Source organism: Mytilus trossulus, chromosome 4, assembly GCF_036588685.1.
Source record: "Mytilus trossulus isolate FHL-02 chromosome 4, PNRI_Mtr1.1.1.hap1, whole genome shotgun sequence".
In the NCBI taxonomy this organism is placed as follows: domain Eukaryota; kingdom Metazoa; phylum Mollusca; class Bivalvia; order Mytilida; family Mytilidae; genus Mytilus; species Mytilus trossulus.
In genome coordinates this window covers 4,027,049-4,054,846 of record NC_086376.1, presented here as the reverse complement: position 1 = coordinate 4,054,846, position 27,798 = coordinate 4,027,049, and the positions used below count along the sequence as shown (strand labels likewise).

The window sequence follows — 27,798 nt, the reverse complement described above, 5'->3', positions numbered from 1 at the left end:
ATAAACTGAATCTAATTAATATCAATCTTGAAATAGATTATAGATACCAGCTTACCAAAAACATCAGAATACATTTATATTATTATTTTACAATTCATTCTATGACAGACAAGTATCTTTGAAATTATCTATAAATCAATGCAATAACCATGTTGTAATATAGTGCTAAATAGTTTTGTTCATTTCAAATACATGACGTTTTCAAATCTGGTTGTCATTTTATGTGAACCGTAATGATATTTTTAAATACATGTTTCATTTTAAAACCAAATGTTGTTTTCGAACGTCGCTTTAAATGTATCATGTGTCACATCTGAAATGTACATTGTATATTTTGCATTATATTACAAATATAGATTTAACTGTGTCTTTCTTAGTAAAATATATCTTTGTATTTATCCTTAACAACACTTATAAACATTTTCCAAACACAATAACACATTTTGTCAATCAATTACAGACAATCAACCCGTTAACTTGTGCCATTCAGCAATCTGTTTTCTTGGACAGTTCATAACTTCATTCCAATGATGAATTTCTTGTTGACTGGCTTTAGAACCTATCTCCAGACGTCCAACGACTTCATTTTTGGTCATCCTATCCCAGTCTAAGACAAGGAACTCTAGACTAATATTTGCCAATCCTTCATTGTAAGGGACGTCAAACAAAAACGATTCATTATAAACAGGGTTCAGTGTTCTCTTCTTGACGTGTGTTTTCTTTTTAGCAATTCTTTGGTTATTGTAAAGTAAGTATACTTTTATATAAGGATCTACAATATAAAAGGATAGGAAAATATAAACAACAAATAACAACTATATTTTGTATAAAAAAGGTTGTATAACGTAAATGAATTAGTACACAAACTTGATGAACAAGGGTACAGGAAATTGAATCAGTTTCTGAAATCGTACCAAAGTTGACTTTTGCATGTTTTTACGAAAAGCATGATTGAAAAGGCTAATTAATCCTATCGACGCACCAGTCTCTCGTTTCACTTAGTGTTCATGTGGTTCCCCTAGTTTTTGTTTGTTATCTTGATAGTCTTCTTTATCGATTTATTGGACTTGAACAAGGGAAAACTCTTCTCACCTTAGTTTTTGCAATGTTTTCGAAATTACCAATCCGTCTTCAATTTAAAAACAAAATAAAACCATCAATTCTGTATTGAGCATATTGTATGAATCGGTAATATTGTAACATTCATATTCTATTGATCAATTATATTTTTTATTTTGCCGTAGCCTTTTTATACTTGTGCTAACTTTTGTTGTTCACTTATTCAGTTTCGAGTTGGATGAAATATGCTTAACAGTTTAATATGTACCAAATAGCGAATAAGACAACACAATACAGAAAAAATTCACGGGCACTTGAAAACAACTAAACCAATAACTTTTCGAATATTCGTCTCTTCGATATAGGTGTACATGAGTGTAACACGTTGATGATACTTGGTCTACAGTGTTTGAAAAGTCTTGGTAGAGTGACGGATAAAAAGACATAAACAATTTTCCAAAACAGTGCGGTTATCTACTTTCATTCCTTGACATTGTTGATAGTACATGTAGGTCAAAACTGGTCATAAATTACTAGCCTAAAATTTGATACCAAATTAGGAAAACCCATTCAATTTGTAACCCCACGGAGAAGTATTTAATTTCCTGTGTTTCTATTTCAATACCAGATTGACCACTCTATCGCTGTAATTGACGTGTTTATTACACCAAGATTGCTCTTTGATATGATATTTCCCCAGTAAACGATAAAATGTTCCATATATGGTTTTATTTGTTAATTAATGGAATAAATCTGGAGACTGCCTGTAGGAACATTTTCATATGAAACCTAAGCTGTATTGATTTGCCGTTTCACTATGATTCTAAGTCGGTAATTCAGTCTGTATAAATCATTTCATAAAATTCCAAATTGTCTAGAACATTATTGATTGTAGGCGAAACTATACTTCAAGTAATATGAATGTAGATACATCTATCAAACAACCAAAAAATGCAAGCATATAACTCTTTCTCCAAGACTTTATTTTTCACATCGCTCTGTAATTATGGTTTTATTACAGCTGAATGATGAGGGATGAGCTCGTTTTTTCATATATACATGTTAATATATAATGTAGTTAATCGAATCTGTTTGGAAAAGTATTCGGAGATGTTGACATTTGTGAGTTGTCTTCTATTTCAAAAAACAACATCCCTTTGCCGTCAACTTTTAAAATGCTAAATTCAAACACATTCATATCAATATTCTACACTTTTACCTGACAATCCTGTAATGTCCATTTTTGGTAAATTTCTTGCTTTCAGAACTACTACTGTGAGTCTATTAGCCGCTGGCTGATAACATAACGATACCAGTATTTCTCCTCTCCCCTGAGTTTTCAGCTACAAAATACGAAACATACAATATCAGTTTATGTCAGTCTATGATTTATGATTCAATCAGACTGACATTATGATACTAGTTTTGTCATTAATAATTAAATGAACAAATACTTTTACATACTACATTTGTATATGTGTCCCTGCCTTTCAGGTAAAGTGACATATTTTTTCATAATATATTGTTGATTTGGCGCGTATTTTGTTATGTAAAATTCTATCCGTTTGTTAATTATTGATAGCAACTTTAACCTTGGCCGATTTATTTTTATTTAGCACTAAAGGAACGAAAATTTAAGTATATACTTAAAATGTTTCATAGTTTATAATTTCTTTTGCCATGGCATTGTTAGTTCGTTATTTAGTTAAAATATCCAGTCGGTTTCTAATTACCTCACCAAAAAGAGCGATGCAAACATATACATGTTGGATAATAGAATTAAATTTGTAAACGCTAATTACAAGCGATGTCAATAATTCTGAATATTGTTATCATATACAGAAACCAAACAATATAAGTATCAAAAGACAAAACCTCATTAGATTACATAAAGATATTATGTTCCTTCATTATTAAAACGGATGGTGTTCAAATCAAATTCCCCTTTTCTGGGAAATATTTGGTTGCTTATATAGGAATCACTGATGCATGACAGGAGCGGGCCCCCTCTTAGACAGTCAGTGGGCACCCACTTATGAAAATTTCTGAATCCGCCACTGCAAATATACAATTAATACTAGTATATTGAATAATAATCGACATGTTCAATCATGCATCAAATTGCAGAGTATAATTATAAAGATTTAATCCATTACTGGATTATACTGGTGATATAATTCCTTAATATTCTTTAACAAGTTATATGAGTTAGACATCAATTCATATCTTTCAATGGTAATTATCATGGAGTATTATTAACTGAAAAATGGATCTTAAAACGGAAAGGTTAACCCTATTCATTTAAATGATAAATCTTCTCTTTTAGTGACATATTACATGAAATATTGAATTGACTGTTCCGAACATGGCTATTACAACGTAATGTTATTGCTTTTTTCTGATGGATGACTTTGTTTACAGTAATGGGTATTGATGAAGATGCCTACTTTTACAGGAAATAGACAATGTAATATTGGAATCCGAATAGACATTTTTACAACAGCTTTTGTTTCGACAAATTGAGAAAAACAAATCAATGCAATAGCAAAGCAATAGAATGAGCGTAATATAGGTCATATCACTTTGTGATAACAATTACTTAGAAATGCAAATTATTTCGTAGTAAATTTAGCTTTGTCTGCTCTAACATTTCTTTTCTATAAGTTATAACTTCTATATCATAAGAGGAATCTCGTTATAATTGATTCAAACCATATAAATGCAAGCTTCTAATATGTTAATTTTACTAATCGAAACCTCCTTTAAAAGGTTCATAAGATATTTTTGAAATGACATGTTGTATAAAAAGAGGGAAAAAGTCCTTTAAATAATAACATGTAAACTTTGAATAAATATCTGCTGACACATTTAAAAAAAAAATATGTTAAAATTATTATCCATATGGTTTCATATAAAACCACTATTTGAACGAAATGTTCATGGGAATAACTGATGTTTTCGAGCAGATACAGTCTTCCTGTCGACCATGTTTCCTTGAAAATCAAGCCCTCGTTGTTTCGAAACTTACAAGCTGTGACTATGTCAATACAGATAAAAGCACTGCTTCATCAAATGCAGCACTGATAATTAGTTTATCATTGATTTTCCTAAAAGAAATCCCTATACATATTGATATTGATTGGATACCATGTAGGATTGAATTATGAAAAACAAATACCAGCTCTATATTTCTTTACAATCTATGACAAACCTCAGTACTCTGTAGACAAAATCGATTGAACTATAAATTATTTTTTTTTAATAAAAACAGGAAAGATCATCATGAAATCCGATAAATTACCGTGGTTATAATTAAAGTCCACTCCTTGTGAAAACTAGACAGGTGCTTTTTATAGCAGATTCCCTTAATGGAAAAATGTGCAGGTCTTTTGTCGAATCAATAGATTTCCGACGATACAGGTCTGTCTAAAGTATTTTTTTTTGGTATTTTTTTCAGTTCTCAACTTGTTAATATAAAAAAGAGATGCGTAGACTTCGATTTTATATTTGTTAACACCACTGTAGTAGATGTGTCTTTCCATTTGTGCTTGCAGATGAATTTGTTTGTTCTTTGTTGTTTTACTTTTATCAATGTTCATATCATCTTGCTTTTCACTATTTTCATGTTTTAAAATCGGATAGATGATTGGCATGCATTTAAAATGTTAGGCATATTTCAATGCACATTATTCAATGCTAACAAGATCTCTACATGATTTTCATAAATGTCATTTACCCACGCATAATCGATGTGATAAATTAAATTTGTTTCTGAAAGCCCCAAATCAGATTGACATTCCGTTTAATGCTACGTCGTTATCAATCATGTCATATACTTAATAGGATTGTTCATATTCGATACCTTATACAGTTTTCTTTCTGTGAAGTTGATTGCTCAAGACGTATCGTTATGATATAAACACTATTTCTGAACGTCAAAGCATGATGCAGCTGCATAAGCATCCTTAAGTGATATTGCTTTTTTACAAAATCTAACTTTAATGGTCGCTCAGGTCAAGCCATATACCCTAGGACATACAATTTCATAATGTTTTTGTTTCGAATTGCGGCGTTATTGCATATTGTTAATGAAAATGGGCATTTATGGTTGAAACGCGCGTCTGGTGCAGTAAAATTGGTACCGTTTATATTATTCTAGCAATAGTTGAGACGTGTTCCGGAAATATAACACGCATATCTATTTTGAATAGTTCCACTCTCAGTTTTATTTTCTATGATGAATGCAGTTATTCGTTTTGATACGTTTTGTAAAACATTTAACCTTTTATTAACTAAAACCACTTTAAACTTTATTTAAGTTAAGTATACAGGTTCTTTGTGATTACTTTTCTTTTAAATATTGTATTTGTGTTCCATGTCAAACTGAAATTAAATCAAAATCGCGAAGTATTGAATATTTTAATAAAACATTATTGCAATATTATTGAAATTTGAACAACAGTTTAATACTGTTGCCTTTATTTAGCTTTACATCTGTCTATCAGAGAACACAAAAACAATAAAACAATAAATGCTAAAAAAATCGTACTTTAGTAGTCTTAAATTGATCAAATAATCAATTTGTGACTACATATGTTTCTGGAAACCCTTATCTAATATCAGTATATAATTTAAGTATTTAACTTTTTTAAAAGAGCATTGCTAAGTTTTTAAATAATGAGCGATATCAACCTTCTGTGGAAGATTATTTTTTTTAACATTTGAAAATAACCGTATATGATTGAAGGCCCTACAATGACCTTCAGTTAATGTACACTTGTTTCATTGGCATTCATACCGAAGCTCAATGTTTACCTCCTTCTATATCATACAATCAATTCAGAGAAATTTGAATAAAGGTTATGACAGTCAATAACGATGGACAACAAAAACACGAGATTAGAATTGTTCTTCGTATATTTCTTATACAATTTAGATAACTGAAGATGAATATATATATAATGAATTTTAACAGATAAACTTGACAGGCTGTCCAAGTAAATATCAGGCAAATCCTATGATATGAGTGACACAACATAATTTTTTCCCCACTGAACTTTTGGTTCCAATGCTATGTTTATATCATACAAAGGATATATATGTCAAAGATATTTTTGAATCAACAGTGGATGTCTCAGAAAATGATTTTAAAGTTCACTAACAACGCAACAAAACATTGTACAAGTTGAAGATTTATCTCCCCTTTTCAATGAATTTTCAGTGCTTTCTACGTATTTATTTTTCTTTTTTTTGTTGGAGTTAATAAAAAAAATCTAACTTTGAGAAAGAATGAATTTGTGATAAGAACTAGATAAACAAATTTTGAAAACAAAATATGTCATGTGCCATCCATTGCCTGTTTTTTTCCATGGACACCCTCTTAATCGTTAATGTTTGATCCAGAATGTCCTGATGATTAAATAAATGAAGGCTTTTAATAAATGTGACTTCTATTATAGCCTACTTAGATGTGCGGTATTAAGCCTCTTAGAAATAAAAAGAATCTAGCAGGCTATTTTTAAGTAAAACATACACAAATTCACATTGCTTGTACACTAAAACATGATAAATACGTCAGACATATTTGATATAACTATGCATATTAAAAAAAACTTTGTCCTTTCACAACATCATTTGGGTTTTCTATTTTACTAAGTTGCAATCAACTATCCAAATGGTCAACTGGTATAAAGTAATACCCCATTGCTATAGTGAAAGGTTATTGGTATGAAGCAAGTGCGATATTATTTTTAACTCATTTCAGAGATAGCTTTCTGTTTTGAAAAAACATGTGTATTGACCGCCTGATTGTCATGTTTATTTAAATCCTATTTACTTTGTTATATAGTCCCTTTAAAATCATGATTTTTAAACATTTTATTATAAACATTGTTTCCATGGTTGTTAAACTATTCAAAAAGCACAATATTTGATAAATGAGTGTATGTCATATTACCAATGACACAAAATTGAAAACTTGATGCTAAAGTGACATAATCGTTGTTATGTCTGATATTACAGTGACATACTTTTAGTTGTGCATGATATTACATGAACATAATCTTTGGTATGCAAGACATTGCAGGGATATAATCTTAGTTGTGCGTATCATTTATCAATTTTGCTGTACAATTGTTTACTTTTTCTTTATATATTAAAAAATAAAATAAATTTCCTTGTTAAGGACACAATAACTGTTTGTCAGATAACAAAGAAGTAATTGGTTGTTCAATGTAAAAATATTATGAACTTGTTACAAAAATAAAATGCCATTAAGACAGAACTTCTTATTTCCAATTCACACTGTTTAAACATTTGTTCCCTAAAGATCAGGTGTTTTAAGCTTATTTCAAGTACACGAAACAGACCGTCAACACTGCAAAAGGGTTAAAAGCATATAATAAAATTAACGGTACCAATTTTCTTGCACCAGATGCGCATTTCGACAATACATGTCTCTTCAGTGATGCTCGTGGCCAAAATATTTGAAATCCAAAGCTTATATAGAAGATGAAGAGCTATAATCCAAAAGGTTCAAAAAGTATAGCCAAATCCGTGAAAAGAATCAGAGCCTTGCATGAGGGAGATACATTCCTTAATTTATAATAATTTATAATATTTTGTAACAGCAAATTTTAAGAACACAAAAAATCCGTATGTTCATGCCAGTACCGAAGTACTGGCTACTGGGCTGGTGATACCCTCGGGGACTAATAGTCCACCAGCAGAGGCATCGACCTATATCTTGCACTTGCTTCATACTAACAACTTTTCCCTAGCCATGGATAAAAATATGTATATAGTTGATCAGTTTCCAGCTGCAAAAATGAGTTGGGTAAACCTTATCGACAGTTTAAACGCACTGTAAAATATATGCCTCAAATTGTTTAAAATTTGCTAAATAGTTATCAAAGGTACCAGGATTATAATTTAGTACGCCAGACGCGCGTTTCGTCTTCATAAGACTCATCAGTGACGCTTATATCAAAATATTTATAAAGCCAAACTAGTACAAAGTTGAAGAGCATTAAGGATCCAAAATTCCAAAAAGTTGTGCCAAATACGGCTGAGGAAATCTATGCCTGGGATAAAAAAATCTAAAAAGTTAGTTGATTCCAATAATAATATAAACTCAATATGATCCCCCAAAAAATATATCAGGACCTTTACCATGTGTTCTTGCGAAATGTCATTTCTTTCTAATTAATTGCGTAGGCTTTTCATTTTTCTATTCTTTATCACTTAATTCTTATCTTCTCATTTTGTGACTACTGAAGAGCCAATTTGGCCAGAAGTTAATGACCAGTAACAACCGTCTACAAAAATGTTTCATGATTATCTAGTAACGAAGATGAATAAAAGTTCCGGAAACGACCAGGAAATGCAATAATAAAAATTCAATATTGTCTTATTTTTTATTTGACGCCTACCACTTGTTTCGAGCCATAAATGTGTCTGACGCATTGTTAATGAACCTAAACATCAGACTTGAGATAATCTATGAATAAATTTAACTGAACGAATTTCGTACCAATAAAAGTATAAACAGACATAGTTTTGATATGATGTGATAAAAAAATGATTGGCATTTCAAACGATTACGGATACATCATATACACATTAAGTATAAGTATAATGTTGCTAAAAGAAAATGTAGATATAAGCGTTATGCAAATGAACATGAATCCCTGAAGGTGCAGAACTAAAGTAATGCAATGCAATAGTTTGTCTATACACCTACTTATCCTATTGATTAATAATATGTATGAGGTGAACCTGCTAAAACGGTTTGATCTATTTAGGATATTAACACATTTGGAGCATAGCATGTGCTTTGTAGATTATTAACGATTGTTTTTTTTTTGTATCTGTTTAAGTTCAATTTAATTGCATGTAATAACTTGAAATAGAATGATAAATAACCAATTGTAACATATAATTGAAGTAAAATACCGATTTACGAATAAAATAATTTTCACTTTCAAGGCATAACGTTACACTATAAAATATATTTATTGCTTGCTTGACGAAAATCTTAGGAATATTTGCTTTAATTTTTATAAACTTGAAACTTTTAAATACATTTTTGGGTATATATCTATGAAGTTACGTTCGGTTTCTTTAGTTTCATTCAATATTGTGATGTTTCCATGGTAACGATTGATACTAAGTTAAAGTTCTATGTAAAACACTTCCTGTTTTTATTGTAATAGTGGCCATTTTTAAAATTTATTGACTTCTATCTCAGTCGGCACATTTACAAGTGACGGGCATTATTTCAGTTTAAATCTTCTTACAATTTATTGCAATTATAAAAGGGATTCATATAAATTGAGCTGTCAAACCAACAGAAGAACTATTATAGTTGATAAGCAAAATATCAAATAAACGATGAACAGCAATGTATTACTTACAAAAAGGATCTACATTTCAATATTTATGACAACTGAATAAATCATGCATAACAGGGTTCTTCTTCTACCTCTATGTGAAATCAAAACGTTCTCAAGGTAACTGTAGAAATAATAGGTAATTAATTGAACTTACAGTTAGGTGACGTGGACAAATTTCTTTGCAGAGATTCATCTCATTCTTAGAGATATCAAACTCGTGCAATGGATGTATAACTTCACCAATAATATCATCTCGCGAGAATCTGTCAAAACTCAGCACTACAAAATGAAGGGTGATATCAGCAATCTGATTGGGATTGATTCCGTAAAATGTAAATGTCTCGTCATATTGGGGGTTCAGTGTCTTCCTCAAGACTCTAGTCTTACATTTGTGTCGCTTTTCAGGTAAAAGCTGTAGTTTAATGTAAGGGTCACATCCACCTAGACTAGGGTCACGTGTTGGCAAGTCCTTGACGTTAACTACAGTCACCAACAGCGCCATCTTTTGTAAATCGTATGCAATGGAAAACGCCATGTTTCCTAAAGATCTCTGTTTTTCGTCTGGCTGTTTCTCACGCATACTCTCTTCTTTTTCGTGGATCATTTCTGGCTTGTTATCTTTCTCATTTTCAATATAAGCTTGGTCAGGCGATCTTTGCTTACTTCCTGGTTCTTTTTCAGAATGAGTAGAATAGGTTGGTGATAATTTTCTATCCCCCGGAGATATATCCTGTCTAGTATGGCCTAATGGACTTGTTGCTTTGTGTTTAATTGGCGTTCCAAGTGGCGGGATATTTTTTTTAACACCGGAATTCTCTTTAAGACCCTTCTTAATGGCAGTTGAAAGGCGGCTTTGTGCTAGACGACATCGACGTCTTCGATAACACTTGTAAGTGACCACAGAAAGAAATAAAAGGCATCCGATCACTCCAAGGCATATTGCTGTAATTCCATATGCATTTATAGCGTGTACTGAAAATAGAATAAAATAAAAAATTACCGTTTCGTCATTATCAGTTCTTTCAACAGAAAAACTTGAAATTATTTGATTGAAGAGTGATGAAAGTAAAACTCTGTAATGCAATTATGTCTAATTTTATGCAGAAATCTCGTATAAGAATGGAAAAAACATAAAACAAAAAGAGGGATATAAAAACTACATATTTATTTTTCGATTTTCAATATATTGTGATCTATTAAAGTGGGTGTGTTTTTCATTGGAAGTCAGCATTCTTATTGGAACCAGTTGTGCTCCTCTTCGTGTCTGCATTTTGTTTTAAATATATAATGTTCACTTCATTCAGGCCAATAACACATTGATATGAATTCCATCATTATATTTTAGGTCAATAATAGCTACTAGAGCATTTCAAATTTGACAACCGTTTCATATTCTATATTGATAAATTCTATGGAAATTCATTTCAATTTTTATATCAATATTAGACAGTGTTCTAAAAAATAGTTAAAGTTTAACTTATTTAGCCCTATACCTTAACGTGTTACATTTTGTATATGTGTTAGGAAACATGCATTAACTACATTAGTATCAAAGTGGGTTTAAATGTACCAAGAAGAAGTGTTCTGGAATAATGATTGTGTACCAATTGACTCGGCAGAACAATTATCATCAATATAATAATATTTATACATTTATGTGTTACTGGTGTGTTAATCGGGTACAAATCAATAATGTTCATTTTATAAACTGACATTTATGATGCAGTATTTTTTTTTTTTTTCAAATGCCAAAATTATTAAATTCTTTCAATTTATCTGAACATTGCATCTATAGAATGCAATAACACTGCAGGGTACATTATGCATTTGGTACTGTTGCGTGCACAGTTGTAAAGATAAGAAAGATGATAGTCACCAAGAAGAAAGTAAAAACCCATAAGAAGAATAGCGCACACGATGAAAATTGCCAAAAACCATTAACGACGACAAAACAATTCGTTGTCGACAGAACAATACATAGAGAGCGTTTTATCGACCCTTGACGTTTGAGTAAAAATTAAAACAATGGCGTGTAAACCCGAGCATACACGTACTTATAATATGAATGTCCCTTTGGTATCGTTCGCTCCTTCCTTATAATAATTTAGTGTTAAACAACAGAAATAAGAGATATGGTATGAGTGTTCATGAGACAACTCTTCACCAAAGACACAAAGTATGAAAAAGACAACAAGTATCAATAGAAAGTTTTATAAACAAAATATCCTGTATAAAATCAACGTTATCCAAAGTAAAGACACATGGTGAACACGTTTTAACCGAGAATAGAAACAAGAAAGAATAGATTCTAAAGGGGAAATAAAAAAAAAGAGGATAGAAGGAAATAACCATCTGAGATCTTACTAGTTAATCAATAAGGTGACTTTATTTTTTTGCCATAACTGGTTGTAACTTCTTTATGCTCAATTAATATTTGATAGTGACACTACACATCAATTTATAGTTCACAAGAAACAGATCTTGGAAGCAATATCACTGTTGAGTAAACTTAAATGTGACTTAATTAAACTGCAAACTTCTAATACCTATATAGATTTGTTTAAATCTACATAATTAGAATTTTAAGGCGATTTTATTATATTTCATACGCACACGATATATATACAGCTGTCATTTTTTTTGGTATTTTGTCCTATCTCAATGTAGGACTTCATATTTATGCTAGACGAGTCAAACAGTACACCATGATCAATCTGAAATTGCAACACCCACTATACAGATCAAGGATAGACAATGTGATCAGTAAAGCAGAGAGATTATTAAAAACAGAAGTATAAGGGACAATCTAACCAGCAAAAGCTTTCTTTTTGAATTCAAATTGTTGATACATATGTAATTTATGATATTCTTAGATTTAATTTTTTTTTTTTAAATCTTTTCATTAGATTCACAAACCGAATTGTTAAAAAATTGCAATGAACGCAGACCTAACGTTTTGAAACCAAAAATATAAAATTTTGGTGAACGTCAACAACAATAAAACATTTCAGCCAGGTTTAACCGGGTTGTCTTCAAAAGTGCTTCGACGAAAGCCTGAATAACGCCAAAGTATATGTTGACGACAACAGTAGGTCGATTTACACCTTTTACAGTCAGTTTCGCTAGGGTCTTATGACGAGCATTTCATTCAAACAAAAAGGTATGAAAAACACGGTTAGTTTCGTTAAAATCTGATCATTCAAATACACTGTGTATTTACATGACTATGGGAGAAATAACCAAACAAAAGAAACCTACGCCAAAAAAATGGAAATGAACGTAAAGCTGTTTCAAAAGCTGTGATTAGATATAAGATTACAACCTTTGTTCGTACTTCCAGGTAATTACATGTTTGCTTTTCAATTTAACATACCTATTTTTTGCTTGTTTAATGCGTTTTTCTTTTGTTTCATTACGTCAATGTTTGAGCAAACACCACTTTACTATGTTGATATTTACATTTCTACTTTTTTTACAATTTGAATTCCACACCTGAAATTTATTTAAATGCCAGACAAGTCAGAAAGTACACTTTAATCAATCAGTAGACCAGAATTCCACAGAGAGCATAAAGTGTTCAGTAATTATTTTCTTCAAAGGCAGAATTTTAAAAGACATGACCTGTGTTATGGTGCATTATCATATAATCATGATTATTATAATTATCTGCACCAATCAGGATTGTGACAGTTGTTATCAGCACTACAATTTGCATGATTGTTTATGTGCTTGAGCTTTTGAGTCTTTTCGTTTAGATTTTTCACCAGAGGTCTGTATTTTTGTAATTTTACTGTTTATCGAGAAGGAAATATCTAGTTACGATTTAAGTATGTGATGAAAAGTGTCAGATGTTGCATTAAAGCAAAAAGGCACTGTTATGTGGGATAGTTACAATCTTTAATGAATAAAGGCAAAAGTAGGTTACCACTGTTCAAAAGTAAAAAAAATGAGAAAAAAAAACAAAAATGGGTAACAAACTAAAACCTAGCGAAATACCTCAACTATAAGAGAAAAAAACCACCAATTCAACATGCAAATAAACGAACTATTTGATAACAACTGTCATACTCCTGACTTGATACAACAATATATTTTAAGGACAAATATGGTGGATTGAACCTGGTTTTATGACTATCCAATCCTCGCGCTTAATGGCAATGTTTTACAAAATGATGTTAAAATGACAACATTACATGACAGGAATACATTAAAACAAATGCATTAACACATTTAAAGATGCGTAAAACAAATAGATGCGTGTTTCAAACCCAAACAAGACAGTAATCAAACTAGTTCAAATAATTTGTTTAAGATTGCTTTTTATTATTATTATTATTATACACGACGTTTTTTGACCGTGCTCTTTCTGTCTCTTTCGTCCCTTTATAAGTGCTGTTTTTGAACGAGTAATAAAATTGATAAAGTGTAATTCGTAAACATGGAGACAAACCAACTACACATATCTGACCATACATAGACGAAAACAAAATCGGTATTTTTTATTTTAACATTAAAAGCTATTTAATTCATCAATTTCATCAAAACCCACACAACAATTTCCATGATTTTTAAAACTAACAACTTGAATACCACCATTCCAAGGCAAATCAAAGAGGAAAAAGATCACCTGTAAATTGTTTTGGCTTCAATTAACATTGCGTGTTCAATTCACGACAAAAGTACATTCAATAATTGCGCATCGTGTAATTAGAATCTTGCAATATTTTTCAAAGCCGATATCTATTTTATTTAAAGTTGATTGATATGTACTGTAATGTCATTTTCAGCTTAATGCCAGAAAGTACAAAGTTACTATCAAAGCAATGATGTAACATTGATGCAAGAATCAATCGAAAAATGGAATGTAAACAATGCTTAAGCAGCAGAAGGCGTCTTTGAAAAGACTATTCTTTTAATTGAAATAACCAGCCCTTCCTATTATCAATCAAAATTGCGTTCATTTCGTGTGACTTGAAAGAGTTCCCTGATTTGAATTTATTTCATTCAGCTTAAAAATAAAAAGAATGTTATAAAGCTAAAGAATTTGTAAATATGACCTGACATTTTCATTTCAATACAATAAAATATTACGATTTCGTTTAGAAAATGTTAAGCTGTTGAATTTTAAATTCAATATCTTCCGTTTCACATTTTTGTTGAGAAATACTGCAATACAAAACAAAATAAGATCATTCCATACGATTTCTCCAATAAATCAGGGGTATCTTAGGTTTTGCTCATACGCGTTACCTACTCCAGACTGCTAAAATACTGACACTCGTCGCGATGCGCCGATCAGAACAGTTGATGGTAAACCTGTTTACCCTTATGTATGATAATATGCAGTTGTTTGCAAGAATATGTGTTTCAATATCATTTAACAAAGAAACAGAAAGGACGTTTGAAAAATAAAATATCTCAAAATACAACACAAAAATGCGTAGACGACACAGCCTACTGTAAAAAAAAATCAGGTGAATAGAGGCCTATTTGATGCTAGAATAGTAGCGGAAAAAAATTGTGACCTGTTTGATGATTGGCGACAAAAGCCAGCTATACCCTTAAAACCATTTCGGGTAAAATTTCTTCTGAAACGATTCCAGCAAAGCAATCAACAATGTTAATTTTAGTTTAATAACAACAAATTTCTACTGAACCCCTGTATGACAGGTCGATCAATAACTATTTCATTTCCATGCTATTTTGAATCAATGAGTCTATTAACTGCAGAAGTTGTCGGTGCAATGCAATTATAATAGGATTAAAGCAACAGTATATCAAATTCTAACCAGGATTGAATTGGCTTAATCAATTGATTACTGAAACTCTTTATAAATAAACTCATCATAGATACCAGGACTAAATTTACAAATGTAGTATATACGTCAGACGCGCGTTTCGTCTACAAAAGACTCATCAGTGGTGCTCGAATCAGAAAAGTTAAAAAGGTCAAATAAAGCACGAAGTTGATAATTCTTCAGGATTTTCAATATCACACAAAACCATAAAATAAGAAACAGAAAAGAAAATTGAATAATAAGATATTTCTAAATACAACGACAACACATACATCGGTTAAAATATACGGTGAATGTTGATGCTTATGTAGCGTGAGAACAACACTGTAACCTGTTTGGTGATTGACGATACATACCATTTATACCCTTTAACTTGTCAAAATATTTCCAATCCTCGACCTTGTTACTGAAGATTAACTGCCTTTTCAGAATATTATCAAATAATAATTCATACGTACGGCTATTTGTGTGTTTAAATACACCATTCAATGTGTAAAAATTTTACTGAAAGGATTCTGGCAAAGCAATCAACAAAGTAAATTATACTTTGATAACAACAAATTCCTGTCGAACCCCTGCAAGACAGGTCGATCAATAACTATTTCATTTCCATGCTATTTTGAATCAATGAGTCTATTAACTGCAGAAGTTGTCGGTGCAATGCAATTATAATAGGATTAAAGCAACAGTATATCAAATTCTAACCAGGATTGAATTGGCTTAATCAATTGATTACTGAAACTCTTTATAAATAAACTCATCATAGATACCAGGACTAAATTTACAAATGTAGTATATACGTCAGACGCGCGTTTCGTCTACAAAAGACTCATCAGTGGCGCTCGAATCAGAAAAGTTAAAAAGGTCAAATAAAGCACGAAGTTGATAATTCTTCAGGATTTTCAATATCACACAAAACCATAAAATAAGAAACAGAAAAGAAAATTGAATAATAAGATATTTCTAAATACAACGACAACACATACATCGGTTAAAATATACGGTGAATGTTGATGCTTATGTAGCGTGAGAACAACACTGTAACCTGTTTGGTGATTGACGATACATACCATTTATACCCTTTAACTTGTCAAAATATTTCCAATCCTCGACCTTGTTACTGAAGATTAACTGCCTTTTCAGAATATTATCAAATAATAATTCATACGTACGGCTATTTGTGTGTTTAAATACACCATTCAATGTGTAAAAATTTTACTGAAAGGATTCTGGCAAAGCAATCAACAAAGTAAATTATACTTTGATAACAACAAATTCATGTCGAACCCCTGCAAGACAGGTCGATCAATAACTATTTCATTTCCATGCTATTTTGAATCATTGAGTCTATTAACTGCAGAAGTTGTCGGTGCATTGCAATGATAATAGGATTAAAGCAACAGTATATCAAATTCTAACCAGGATTGGTTTAAATCAATTGATAACTTGATCTCTTCATAAAAGTATTCGGGATTGTTATTATCGATTTTATATTAGATAATGAAGTTCCAAAACATCAATGCTACAGGATAAGTTCTGTTTTATTTCAAACGAAGGGCCAAGTATGTTTGTTAATAAATTGATTTTATCACTGGACAAAAAAATATATAAATTGGCGCATAAATTTGATTATTGTTTCCAAAGACAAGCTAGAACATTATTATAAATACAAGAAAATGTTGTTGGTGCAACGTTAACGTCAATGTTCTTACTAAACATTTAATTTCATATTGCAATATTGAAAGTCTAATATAAAAATAAGACTGATTTTAAAGAGTAAGACTCATAGAAAAAGAAAAGTTTTAAGGAAAGATGATATTGTATTTAAACCAAAATAAATAACATAATAAAAGATTGAAGACGTAAGAAGTTTTTTACGGCTTTTTATTCGTGGAAAACAATATAGTGTCGTAATACCTATTGTCGGCTGATGCTTCATTAAGAGAAAATACAGCCGATTTATTTATTAAGGACAAGACAAAGTGAAACAAATGGATATTGAAATGTCAGCTCGTTAGAAGATTGATGTACACGTCAAAGGAATTGTAATGAACGTCACGGAAACTTGAGTTAAATTAATCGTGTAAATTTGAAATCTCGGATAAATATCTGTTGATACAGAAAGAGATGAAAGACGGATGAGAAAAGATTTCTAAATCCGTAACTTTAAACAAGCTAATTAGCCAACACTAGAACATGTGGGCGTGTTCTTAAACATGAGAGAGATCAGAAACCTCATTCATTGTAATTAATTTAAATTAAAGAAAACTGATTGTTATTTGAAGAATCCTCAACAGATTTGAAACAATTAAAGTTCTCCATCTTTAACTTAGTTTGTATTCATAGAAACCGAATTTTGTAAGAATTATTCACTCAAATGAACTAGATTAGTTCGGTTTATGTATTAAATATTGTGTTGGACTTTGAAAATGTCAGTTTGAACCTATACTGATTTAGTTGTGTTCAATATTCATATTTATATAACGCATATAATTCTTTGTATGAAAACAGCAGTCATTCGTTACTTCTAATGCCTGATATAGATCTTCCCATAGAGAAAAGTTATATATGTGCTTCTGTAGAAACTGAAGATATTCAATCCAAAAGTATTGACGATTTTTGATAACGCAATGTATTAAGAGATTATTTAACATGTGAACAAACAGCTTTGACATCAAACTTCCTTTTTACAATGCACAACAAGTTTTACCATGGATACGCGGAGTAATGCCATCAAACTGTCATGTCGTAATCAACAAGAAATAATCAATAGAGACTGCAAAATAATATTATTACAAGAAAAATAAACTGGAACCCTAGAGACAGAGATTTGTCAGTCTGAAAGCATGGTTTTGTATTGAAGAGATAAAGGATACCAGTGTCATGTTCAGGATGTACATGATTTTATTTAGATCGTAGAATTGTTATTTCTAGAAAGAAATCGGGAGCAAATTGTCGGGTTGATCATGTTGATGTCATACGTCGTAAACAAAAAATCCACCGTAGTTGGTCATATGATCTCATATTGTGGGAAAATATCATATGCGGATAGAAATGTAGCTAGTAAACTCTTTACAATAATGATTATCGCTGTTTTGTGCATTTTTCCGTTGATCTTTTTATGTGATAATGTTTCATATCATACTATTTGCTTGAGATGGAAAATTATCGCTTGAAACTAAGGAGGCACGTGGCGTTGCTAATGAAATTGACATGAAATTGACAACGTCGTCATAGGTAAAAAAAAGCGATAAACAGATAATCATTGGTCATCTCAACTCGATTTCTTTTCTCGATTTCGCCGTCCAGACTCAAGCAAATCAATCTCGTTGAGATGACCAACGGTAATCTATAAATAATGTTTCTGTCGATACTGATATCAAACTAGAGTATCGTATATAAAACAATTTGGTTAAATAATTACTGGCCTAGCTTTTTGTGCTTTTTTTCGGTGGGAGAGGAATACATTTTATATTTTAGTAGCTTGAAGTCTACATTCCATACCAAGAGTCTAAGAAGAATTCTGAGGACATTTTGGCCCCAACAAAAATCACCAACCAGTACCTCCTCAATAAATGTAAACAGGAAGAGATCAGCATACTTATTAGCAGGAAAAGATGGAGATGGATTGGCCATGTTTTACGTAGTGCTCTGATGAACTTACAAAAACAGCAATGTTCTGGACCCATGAGGGAAAGAGACACAGAGGACGACCTACAAATAACATTGCGGCGCACAGTTGGTTCTGAAATGGCAATTTTCCAACATACTTAGGGGAGCTTGAAGAAGATTGCACAAAACAAACAGAAGTGGAAAAAAACTTCGTTGCTGCCCCACACACCAATGGGCATAATGGGCAGTAAGTAAGTTAGTAAGTTGAAGGTTTTTGCTATAATAGATTAAGATTAAAAGCTTTGGTTACACGCATAATTATTGAAGTGGATTACAAATACGTCATCTCCAGTCTCAATGTTTGCAAAATTAACAGGGAATTTTAATTTCAAATCAAAAAAATGTCAAGCTCCTTCAGATTGAGATAACCCTTGGAACCAATTTATGGCTTTCGTAAATGACCCATATTGGATCACATACATAATGTATTTACACTGGTAATTTATAATTGTATTCAAAACTCGTGTATAGTATCCCCCATATTACCATACAAAAAAGGTTTAAACAAAGCAAAATGAACTCCAGGGCAAATTCCTTAAAGGGTAAATGGATAAAACCTGATAAATACTAAATGCTACTAGACTTAATCAACTAAACTCAACAATATTTTAAAACATCGAAACATCGTTACAGTTTCCGTTCTTATGTATCGCCTAATGGCTGACTGAACATGCCGACAAATAAATCTGTATCAGAAAAAAACATGTTTTCTGATGCAATTCGTGGCTGAGCATAGAGTCGATTACTTTAAAACGTTGTATGTAATGTTGTCACGCTATTTGCAATATGGTTCAACCGTTTTCTATGTTTTTTCAGATTTTTCAAGCATGTTTCATTAATGCAAACTTCATTCTCATTTACCATACTGTGTGCGCCATTGTATATCAGACATTCTGGTTAACAATTGTATAAGCTAGCTACACAAACATCACGACGGTAACAAGAATCAAAATAGACTGTTTTATTTATAAAAAAAAAGGTTTTGTTTTTGCCTGATGCATTTGAAAAAGGAAGGTTTAACTATTATTTTAATTGTCTAATCGTAGTTTGTCTATAATATTAAAGCAAAACACCTCTTTATTGAGTGTAGTTACGTTTTGTAACTGGATCAGTATTATGATAGTTTATATATCTCCAGTGTTTATTACAGTAACTCCCGATCTTTATAATCTTTCAACATTCATTGTCAGATGTGTGAATTCAATGACATGTTGGACTCATTGTTATGAAAGGTGACGCAAGTTCTTAACATAGAATATTTTAAGTTCGTTCAAAGCCACCTGATCTGTTACAAGCATTCAATATGTGTAAGGATATCATAACACCTACGACTGTCACCAAACAAAGATACCAGACAATCAACGCATATGCACAATGATCTATTACATATCTAGTCTCAAAATAAGTGTTGAAAGTATGATACTATCATTTGTTTTTATGAGCACTGAATACTCATTTGTAGAAAAATGAAATATCTACACCATATTTTTTTTTTTTTTTTTTATTCAACAACAATATATCACATGCTGTTAACAGATTTCTTCACTGGTACAGCTATTTCAGTAAAGATCCCTGTTTGTTAGTACCTTAAGACCAGGGTATCTTCAGGTAGTATTTTTTATAATTTTGTTAGTTTATATATTATTTGTCGTTATACATTGTTTATCATTAAATACATTAATTCTCTATAATTTTACAATTATAACTCTGAATATGAACTTTATATATATATATTGTAACTATCTGATAGATGTTGGGGATAAAAACAGAATCACGGGTTATCTAAGCGTGTTCCGAATTTGATTTGTGGTTTAATGTATTTCTCTGTTATCCGGTATAACGGTAAAGGTGGCACGGTAGTATTTGCTTTCCAGAATTTAGGTTGCTCTTTTGTGTACCCTACTTAGGTAAATGTATCTAAACAGTGTGATTGGACAAAAAATACAGTATCAACTGAACATACTTTCCCAAACTGAGTGATGAATCAGGTGTAGAAAAATATGAAATAATTTTATATACAGATGAAAATGAATTTTTGAGAATTTTTTAAAATTTTGCATTCACTGCACCATAAAAGACCTAAAAGTACTAGTGGCCTTAGGATTTTAAAAATAGCAAAAAAAGTAAACGGTCATGGTACATATCCAAATTCATTTCTGAATGGTAAAATGAAAGTACTTCAGTTAACTGTGAATGTAGAATTTTTTGCAGTGTTAGAAAGTGGTGAAAATTCTAAAAAGGCTATAATTATCCCTTATGGCCAGGAAATACTACCGTGCCACCTTAAGGGGGATATATATTTTTACACTAAATCAAACTTTTTTTACCTATGCAATTTGTAAGTTTATCAATACAAAGTTGATTAAGGGCAACTATGATAAAAACAAGCCTTAAATTCCACCCCTGAGAGTAAAAATTGCTGATTCAGCAAATTTTGCCTGATCTGTAGGTAATAATGTAAAAATTTACCTAGAAAGTAGAAATTCATTATTTTTATGTAACTTGCACTACATTTTTAATTATAAATGCTCGCTTTGACTTTTTGCAGTGTCTGACACATGTGCAACCACTGGAATTTGAGACGCGACATTCTTCGGTTGTATGTACATCCTTTTATTTTCACCGAAATAAATAAATTGCATAATTTCTTATTTTTTTCAACACAAGTACAGCTATACTAGTTTTCTTGAGGTTTAATTTGTAGTTCTGATGTAACATGACACCAGTTGGAGCTTTAGGGGAACTAGTAAGAGGTTAAGGGGTCCTTACTTATTCATTAAGCTCTCATACTGGTCTGAAATAGAGATAGAAATAGGGGTTTCTTTACATTGAATATACCTTATTTTTGACAAAGAATGTATTTATGATGTTATATCAGCAAGTTTAAATGGTTTATTCATTTTCCATGCAAATACCATTAGTTGTTAAGATTTTCTGACAGTGAAAAGCACAATAAAGGCAAATTGATTATGTAAGGGGACATAATTTAACTTAATGCATACATGAGAAATAGACAAACAGTCCACTTAGAGATGTGTTCTAGTACATGTATTGTCAAACAGATTTTGGAATAATAGTTAACTGCAATCTAAAGACTCTTGTTGTTTTATTCTCATAATCTGAAAATGTTCGAAGTAATATAAGGCATGCTGTAAAATGTGGAATGGACTTTAATACCAGTTTTCATGATTTGGTGCTAAAACTGTTTCTTTCAGTCAGATTAACCATAAACAGAGTTGGCAATCCACTAATTCCTCCTGAATCATCATGTTTGACTTCTGTGTTGATTTGAAACATCATATATTTGGGTTTTGTTCACTCCTTAAGTAAAAATGGTAAGATGAAAAAAAAGTGAAAATCTGCCAGATGGGGTAGGGATGTAATGTTTCATTTTTTTTTGGTAAGAAATGAGTGCAGACTAGTATTCTTTATTGTAATATGTTCCAAAATAAGAAGTCTATGCATCATAGGTGTCATGACTGGTTTCAAGTTTGTTATGTCTTGGTTAAGGTGGCACGGTAGTATTTGCTTTCCAGAATTTAGGTTGCTCTTTTGTGTACCCTACTTAGGTAAATGTATCTAAACAGTGTGATTGGACAAAAAATACAGTATCAACTGAACATACTTTCCCAAACTGAGTGATGAATCAGGTGTAGAAAAATATGAAATAATTTTATATACAGATGAAAATGAATTTTTGAGAATTTTTTAAAATTTTGCATTCACTGCACCATAAAAGACCTAAAAGTACTAGTGGCCTTAGGATTTTAAAAATAGCAAAAAAAGTAAACGGTCATGGTACATATCCAAATTCATTTCTGAATGGTAAAATGAAAGTACTTCAGTTAACTGTGAATGTAGAATTTTTTGCAGTGTTAGAAAGTGGTGAAAATTCTAAAAAGGCTATAATTATCCCTTATGGCCAGGAAATACTACCGTGCCACCTAAATTCATTTGTTTTTTTTTGTGTGGATTAATTACTTTCACCACGTGCTTTCCAAATTTAAATGAATTAGCCACGGAAGGTAGGTTTACATAAGAATCTTGTTCTCATAATGTATTAAGCATGATTTGCATATCTTATGTATAATATTAAGTTACAGTATGTAGATTTAAGGAAAAAGTACATTTGTACTTTCACTTTCAAAACTCAAAAAAACAAACATCTATCAAACAATTGAAGTACAAGGAGCTCTGTAAAATACATAAAATATTGCAATACTGACAATAATGCTATCAAATATAAGAATATATCTTTTCTAGTATCCCTTTACTTTCAATATTAATATATTTTTTTTTGTAATAATAATCCTATTTTAAATTCTGACCTAAAAACATTATATATGTTGATATTTTGTGTTCTATATTCTGACAAATAATGTATTTTGTGAATAGTAAATACAATAATTGTAAGTAGAAAGTTTATTTCATAATAATGTTCATCATTGATTTTATATCCCCAGATTAAATTTTTTTCAGTGAGAATGTGTCTACCAATCTTAACTAATTCAAGTATCTTATATATTTCCCCCCAAAACTCATCTAAAAAGTGGCATGTTACAAAAAAATGTTTATAGTCTTCTGTAACGTTACAAAAATTACAAGTAGAGTTCTGGCTTATTTTCCATTGTTTTAATAAGACTTTGTTTGGAAGAATAAAGTGTAATAATTTCCATCAGCACATTTTCAGTTTATTATCTTTTAAGTAATTATGAATAAATTTTTGCACATATTGAGCTTCAATTTGTATGTTTTCACATTTCAAAATATTATTCCACTTATGATATCCTATTGGATCTTCTTTATCATATTCTATTAAAATTGAATAAATTTTCTTTGAATCTAATTTTTCTAGTTTATGTTGGCAATTATTTTTTTCACTTATATATAGTGAGTTATTTATTAAAACACTAGTTTTTATTGAACATTCTTCATTTAATATTTCTAACCATTCTTTTGGAATTGCTTTTCTCAATTTTGAGAATTCAGCTATCCAGTTTGATTTATTTTTTAACTTTAAACTTATAATTTTTTCTGAAAAGACTCCATCTTCATCAATAATATCATTTATATGAATGATATTACTGTCTATCCAATTTTGAAAAAGGAGTGTTTTTTTTTGAAATTTAATTAATTGATTTCCCCAAATAACTTCTTGACGGATAAGTCTGTAATTATTTGGATTTTTAGTTTTATTATTTTTATTTTTTAACCATACTTTAATCATATCATGATAAAATTCTGGTAGCTCTTTAGTACCCGGTATAGAATATATACTATTAGTATTCATCCTTAAGATAAGTAGATTGCTACCAAATTTATTAAGATAAAATTTTGGTATAACCATCCAATTAAGAAATTTATCAGCAGTTAATCTTTTTATCCAACCTATCTTTATAGATTCTATATATTTATCTATATTTACCATTTTTAATCCACCAGCTAGTTGGTTATAGCTTAATGCGGTGCGTTTAACTTTTTCTGTCTTATTGTTCCATAAAAATTCATATATGATTTTTTTAAATTTGTCCAAGTATTCTTTGCTTAAGGTTGACACTGTAGTCAAATAAGTGATTATAGGAATTATTAAAGATTTAATAACTGTTATTCTTCCTATCATGGTTAAGTTCCTTTTTTTCCAGTTTGATATAATTTTTACAGTCTTTTCTAGCTGTTTATCAAAATTTAGTTTTTGACACTCTTTTTTATTATGCCCAAAATATATCCCGAGACTCTTAATTGGTTTTTCTGTAAAGTTAATATTTTCATATTTTTCTTTACAATGTTTTTGCTTCCCTAGCCAAATACCCTCTGTTTTAGATCTGTTAAGTTTTAATCCTGAAAGTGATCCAAATTTTTCAATCATGTTAAGAGCTTTTGAAATATCTTGTTTTGATTTGAGAAAAAGAGTAGTGTCATCTGCTAATTGACTTATTTTTAAAGTGTGGGTTTTTCCATCGATCTTGATTTCAAATCCTTTTAGGTTATGGTCTTGCCTAATTTTACAAGCAAGAATCTCAACAGCAATAACAAAAATTATCGCACTGCAAGGGCAGCCTTGACGTATACCACGATATATACTCATGGGTTTACCAAATTTTAACAGAAAGTTAGACATTCAAATGTACTTAGTCTATTACCGCGAGTCTGAGTAAAATCGTCATTAAATTTTTATCTACTTTTGCAATAAAAATATATAATTGATTTATTTGACGTACGTGTTTATCTGATAAATGACTTTTGATTTCTCAATTGGAATAGAGGAGATGTATTTGATGTACAAATGTAACGAAGAGACTGCATTATTGATTTGACATTAAAATCCGTAACTTGATATTTCTTAGAAAACTACATCGATCTTTTCCGTTATAAAATCCACCTGAGTCTTCCTATGGTTCCGGATCTTGAGCCGGATCTACGGGGATAGGAACTGACTGCAAGGTTTAAGGCAAAGTTAATTGCAGTTTAAGACAAAGTTAATTGAACATTGATTTCTTAACCGCCAGGGATATTGAAGTATTATATCGAATAAGATGTCTAAATTAAAACCATAAAACACTTAAGTGATTGATTGTTGGAGTGTTCAGTGCTTGTGCTTAATGTCCAGTCGCAATCATTAAGTGAAATAATAATAATAATAATAATAATAATAATAATAATAATAATAATAATAATAACGTATTTTTAGATAAAGGCAATAAATGCAATAAATGCAATAAATGCAATTAATGCAATTACAGAATAAAGTTTAGAAATTAGCGAAAAACACCCTTTAGATAAAAAAAAAGGTTGTGACATACATGCTTCTAATTACATGAAAACATGTCGGTAAAGAGTAGTGTTGCAATATATTATTATCAGCGAGGGTCATAAATGACTATAAGATAAATACGACGCATTTAATGACGGTAATGTCACCAATTAAGCTTCCGTGCACACTTTGACACTGATGACGGGTTGTTAGTATGTCATGTTATTTGTAAGTCTTAGAGATCAAATGCGTCATTATTCACGTATTACGTATTCAGTATTTGTATATCTCAAACTCATCACATGATTCTAAAACCGGAATAATAAAAATAAAGTGAATTTCTTTTGACGAAATATCTTATTCTGGTACTGTCAGATCGCTCCAATGGTTATTTTCAATTTTCTTAATGCAAATATATTGAAGCGCATCATTTTTTATTATTATTCCCTACTACTGTCCCCTTACTACACGGCAACTGATTATTAAGGTTAAGTTAATTATTCGAGGTATATTACAGATAAAGGTACATCAGTATATGGTTAAAACGGCTGCACGGTAGAACCGAAAAATAATAATAAAACGAAGAACCAGTCAGTTATATAATCTCCTATAAAAGAACTCTATCATTTGTATTGTTTTGACTATTTGTGTACTGTATCAGTTGCTAGTCAGGAATATGATAGTTGATATCCATTCGTTTGATATATTTCATTGTTTGAATGTGCCATTTGATTAGGAACTTTCCGTTTTGAATTTTCCTCGGAGTACGTTTTTTTTTTAATTATATAACTTTTAGCTATTTGTTATCTATTATATCTTCCCATATCTTTTGCGTCTATACATTTATGTTTTCCAATGTCTGATTTCGAGCGTAATTTGTATTCCCTTTATGTTAACTTAAAACGGAATATACAATAACAAAAAACAAGGACACATTGCGTGTAATCATATGCCTAATGGCGGTGTTCTATTAATATGAGATCCCAATAGAAATGAAATGTAAATATTTGAAGATACGTTGGTAACCCTATAACAACTGACATTATTAATTTTTAATGTATTTTCAATTTTACGATCATATTTATTAAAGCTTCTAACTACTTTAAAGCTCATTCTAAAACATTTAAACAATAGCTCATTCTAAAACATTTAAACAATGTAATATACTTTTCATGTATATATATATATCAACTGAAGTAAAACTAGCGTAAAAAAGTACGCATATTGCTTTGTTGGTCTGATACATTAGGGAAAACAAAGACAAAACAAATTGTCAAACACGTAGGATCGTGAAACTGGAATCATTTCTGCAAAACACTCAAAATCGATTAAGATTATTATCATATGCTTTAATAAGACAGCAGACTTGGAAAATCAGAAGTTACCAATAGTTACATTCAAAATCCTCAGAGAATATAACTAAGATTTCTCTTTTAATCTTATCTAAAGACCATACAAAACCAAACGAACTTGTAAGCATGAACAGGACTTTCATTTTGATAGCAACAGTTAGAATTGATGCTAATCATATTTTCCTAATTAAAAGAGAAAACAGTGAAACTCTTACGTTACTAATAGCAAAACTCTCACAAAATGTACATATTGAGGTATCTGAGACTGAAAAAGAAATATGATCTCGTGTAAAGTATAACAACAAATAAGCACACAGAATTGTATATATATCATCCCCATGCTTAGGTTATTTTATTTAGTTTTCGTGTACGATATGTTCAAAAAGATATTTACAAAAAAACGGTAATGACATGAATAATGAAAATATTACAATAAAAAAATAGAACTTTAATTATTAAAATATGAAATGATAATTGTTATAACTATTATTATTACAACTTACTGTCTTGATGCTTTTCATTAATATGGTGAGACGTTTTCGCCATTTTCACTTTTTAATTTTCCAATTTACAGCTTAATTTCTACATTATTTCTTGGTCATCCTAAAACAACAATTTAGGTAGTTTTACAGCATCCGTATGTTCAATAATGGCAATCGATTCTTAGACAAATCTTCGTGCGATAGTCTTTGACGTAAGTCTGGTTATTCTAAGAGGACAGCGGCTCTGCACATGCGTACTTTTGAAAAGAAACTGAACAGCAACAGATAATT

At 30.6% G+C, this 27,798-nt stretch overlaps 1 protein-coding gene across 1 annotated transcript; it reads right to left on the bottom strand.

Annotated features, from left to right (window-relative positions):
- Nucleotides 1-56: 56 nt before the first annotated feature.
- On the bottom strand, nucleotides 57-27,778 carry LOC134714514 (synaptotagmin-4-like). Its single transcript, XM_063575810.1, has 4 exons — nucleotides 27,529-27,778; nucleotides 9,607-10,424; nucleotides 2,279-2,402; nucleotides 57-772 (listed from the first exon to the last, which is right to left on the bottom strand). Exons 1-4 carry the CDS (start codon nucleotides 27,569-27,571, stop codon nucleotides 465-467), a joined length of 1,293 nt encoding a protein of 430 aa, XP_063431880.1. The 5' UTR covers nucleotides 27,572-27,778; the 3' UTR covers nucleotides 57-464.
- Nucleotides 27,779-27,798: the final 20 nt, after the last annotated feature.

Excerpts from the sequence above, each read along its gene's own strand:
- LOC134714514 (XM_063575810.1), bottom strand. The coding sequence starts at position 27,571 with ATGGCGAAAACGTCTCACCATATTAATGAAAAGCATCAAGACA. Across the intron at positions 10,425-27,528 it reads TAATGAAAAGCATCAAGACA|TACACGCTATAAATGCATAT; the intron begins GTAAGTTGTAAT and ends TTCTATTTTCAG. Across the intron at positions 2,403-9,606 it reads TTTGTCCACGTCACCTAACT|CTGAAAACTCAGGGGAGAGG; the intron begins GTAAGTTCAATT and ends CGTATTTTGTAG.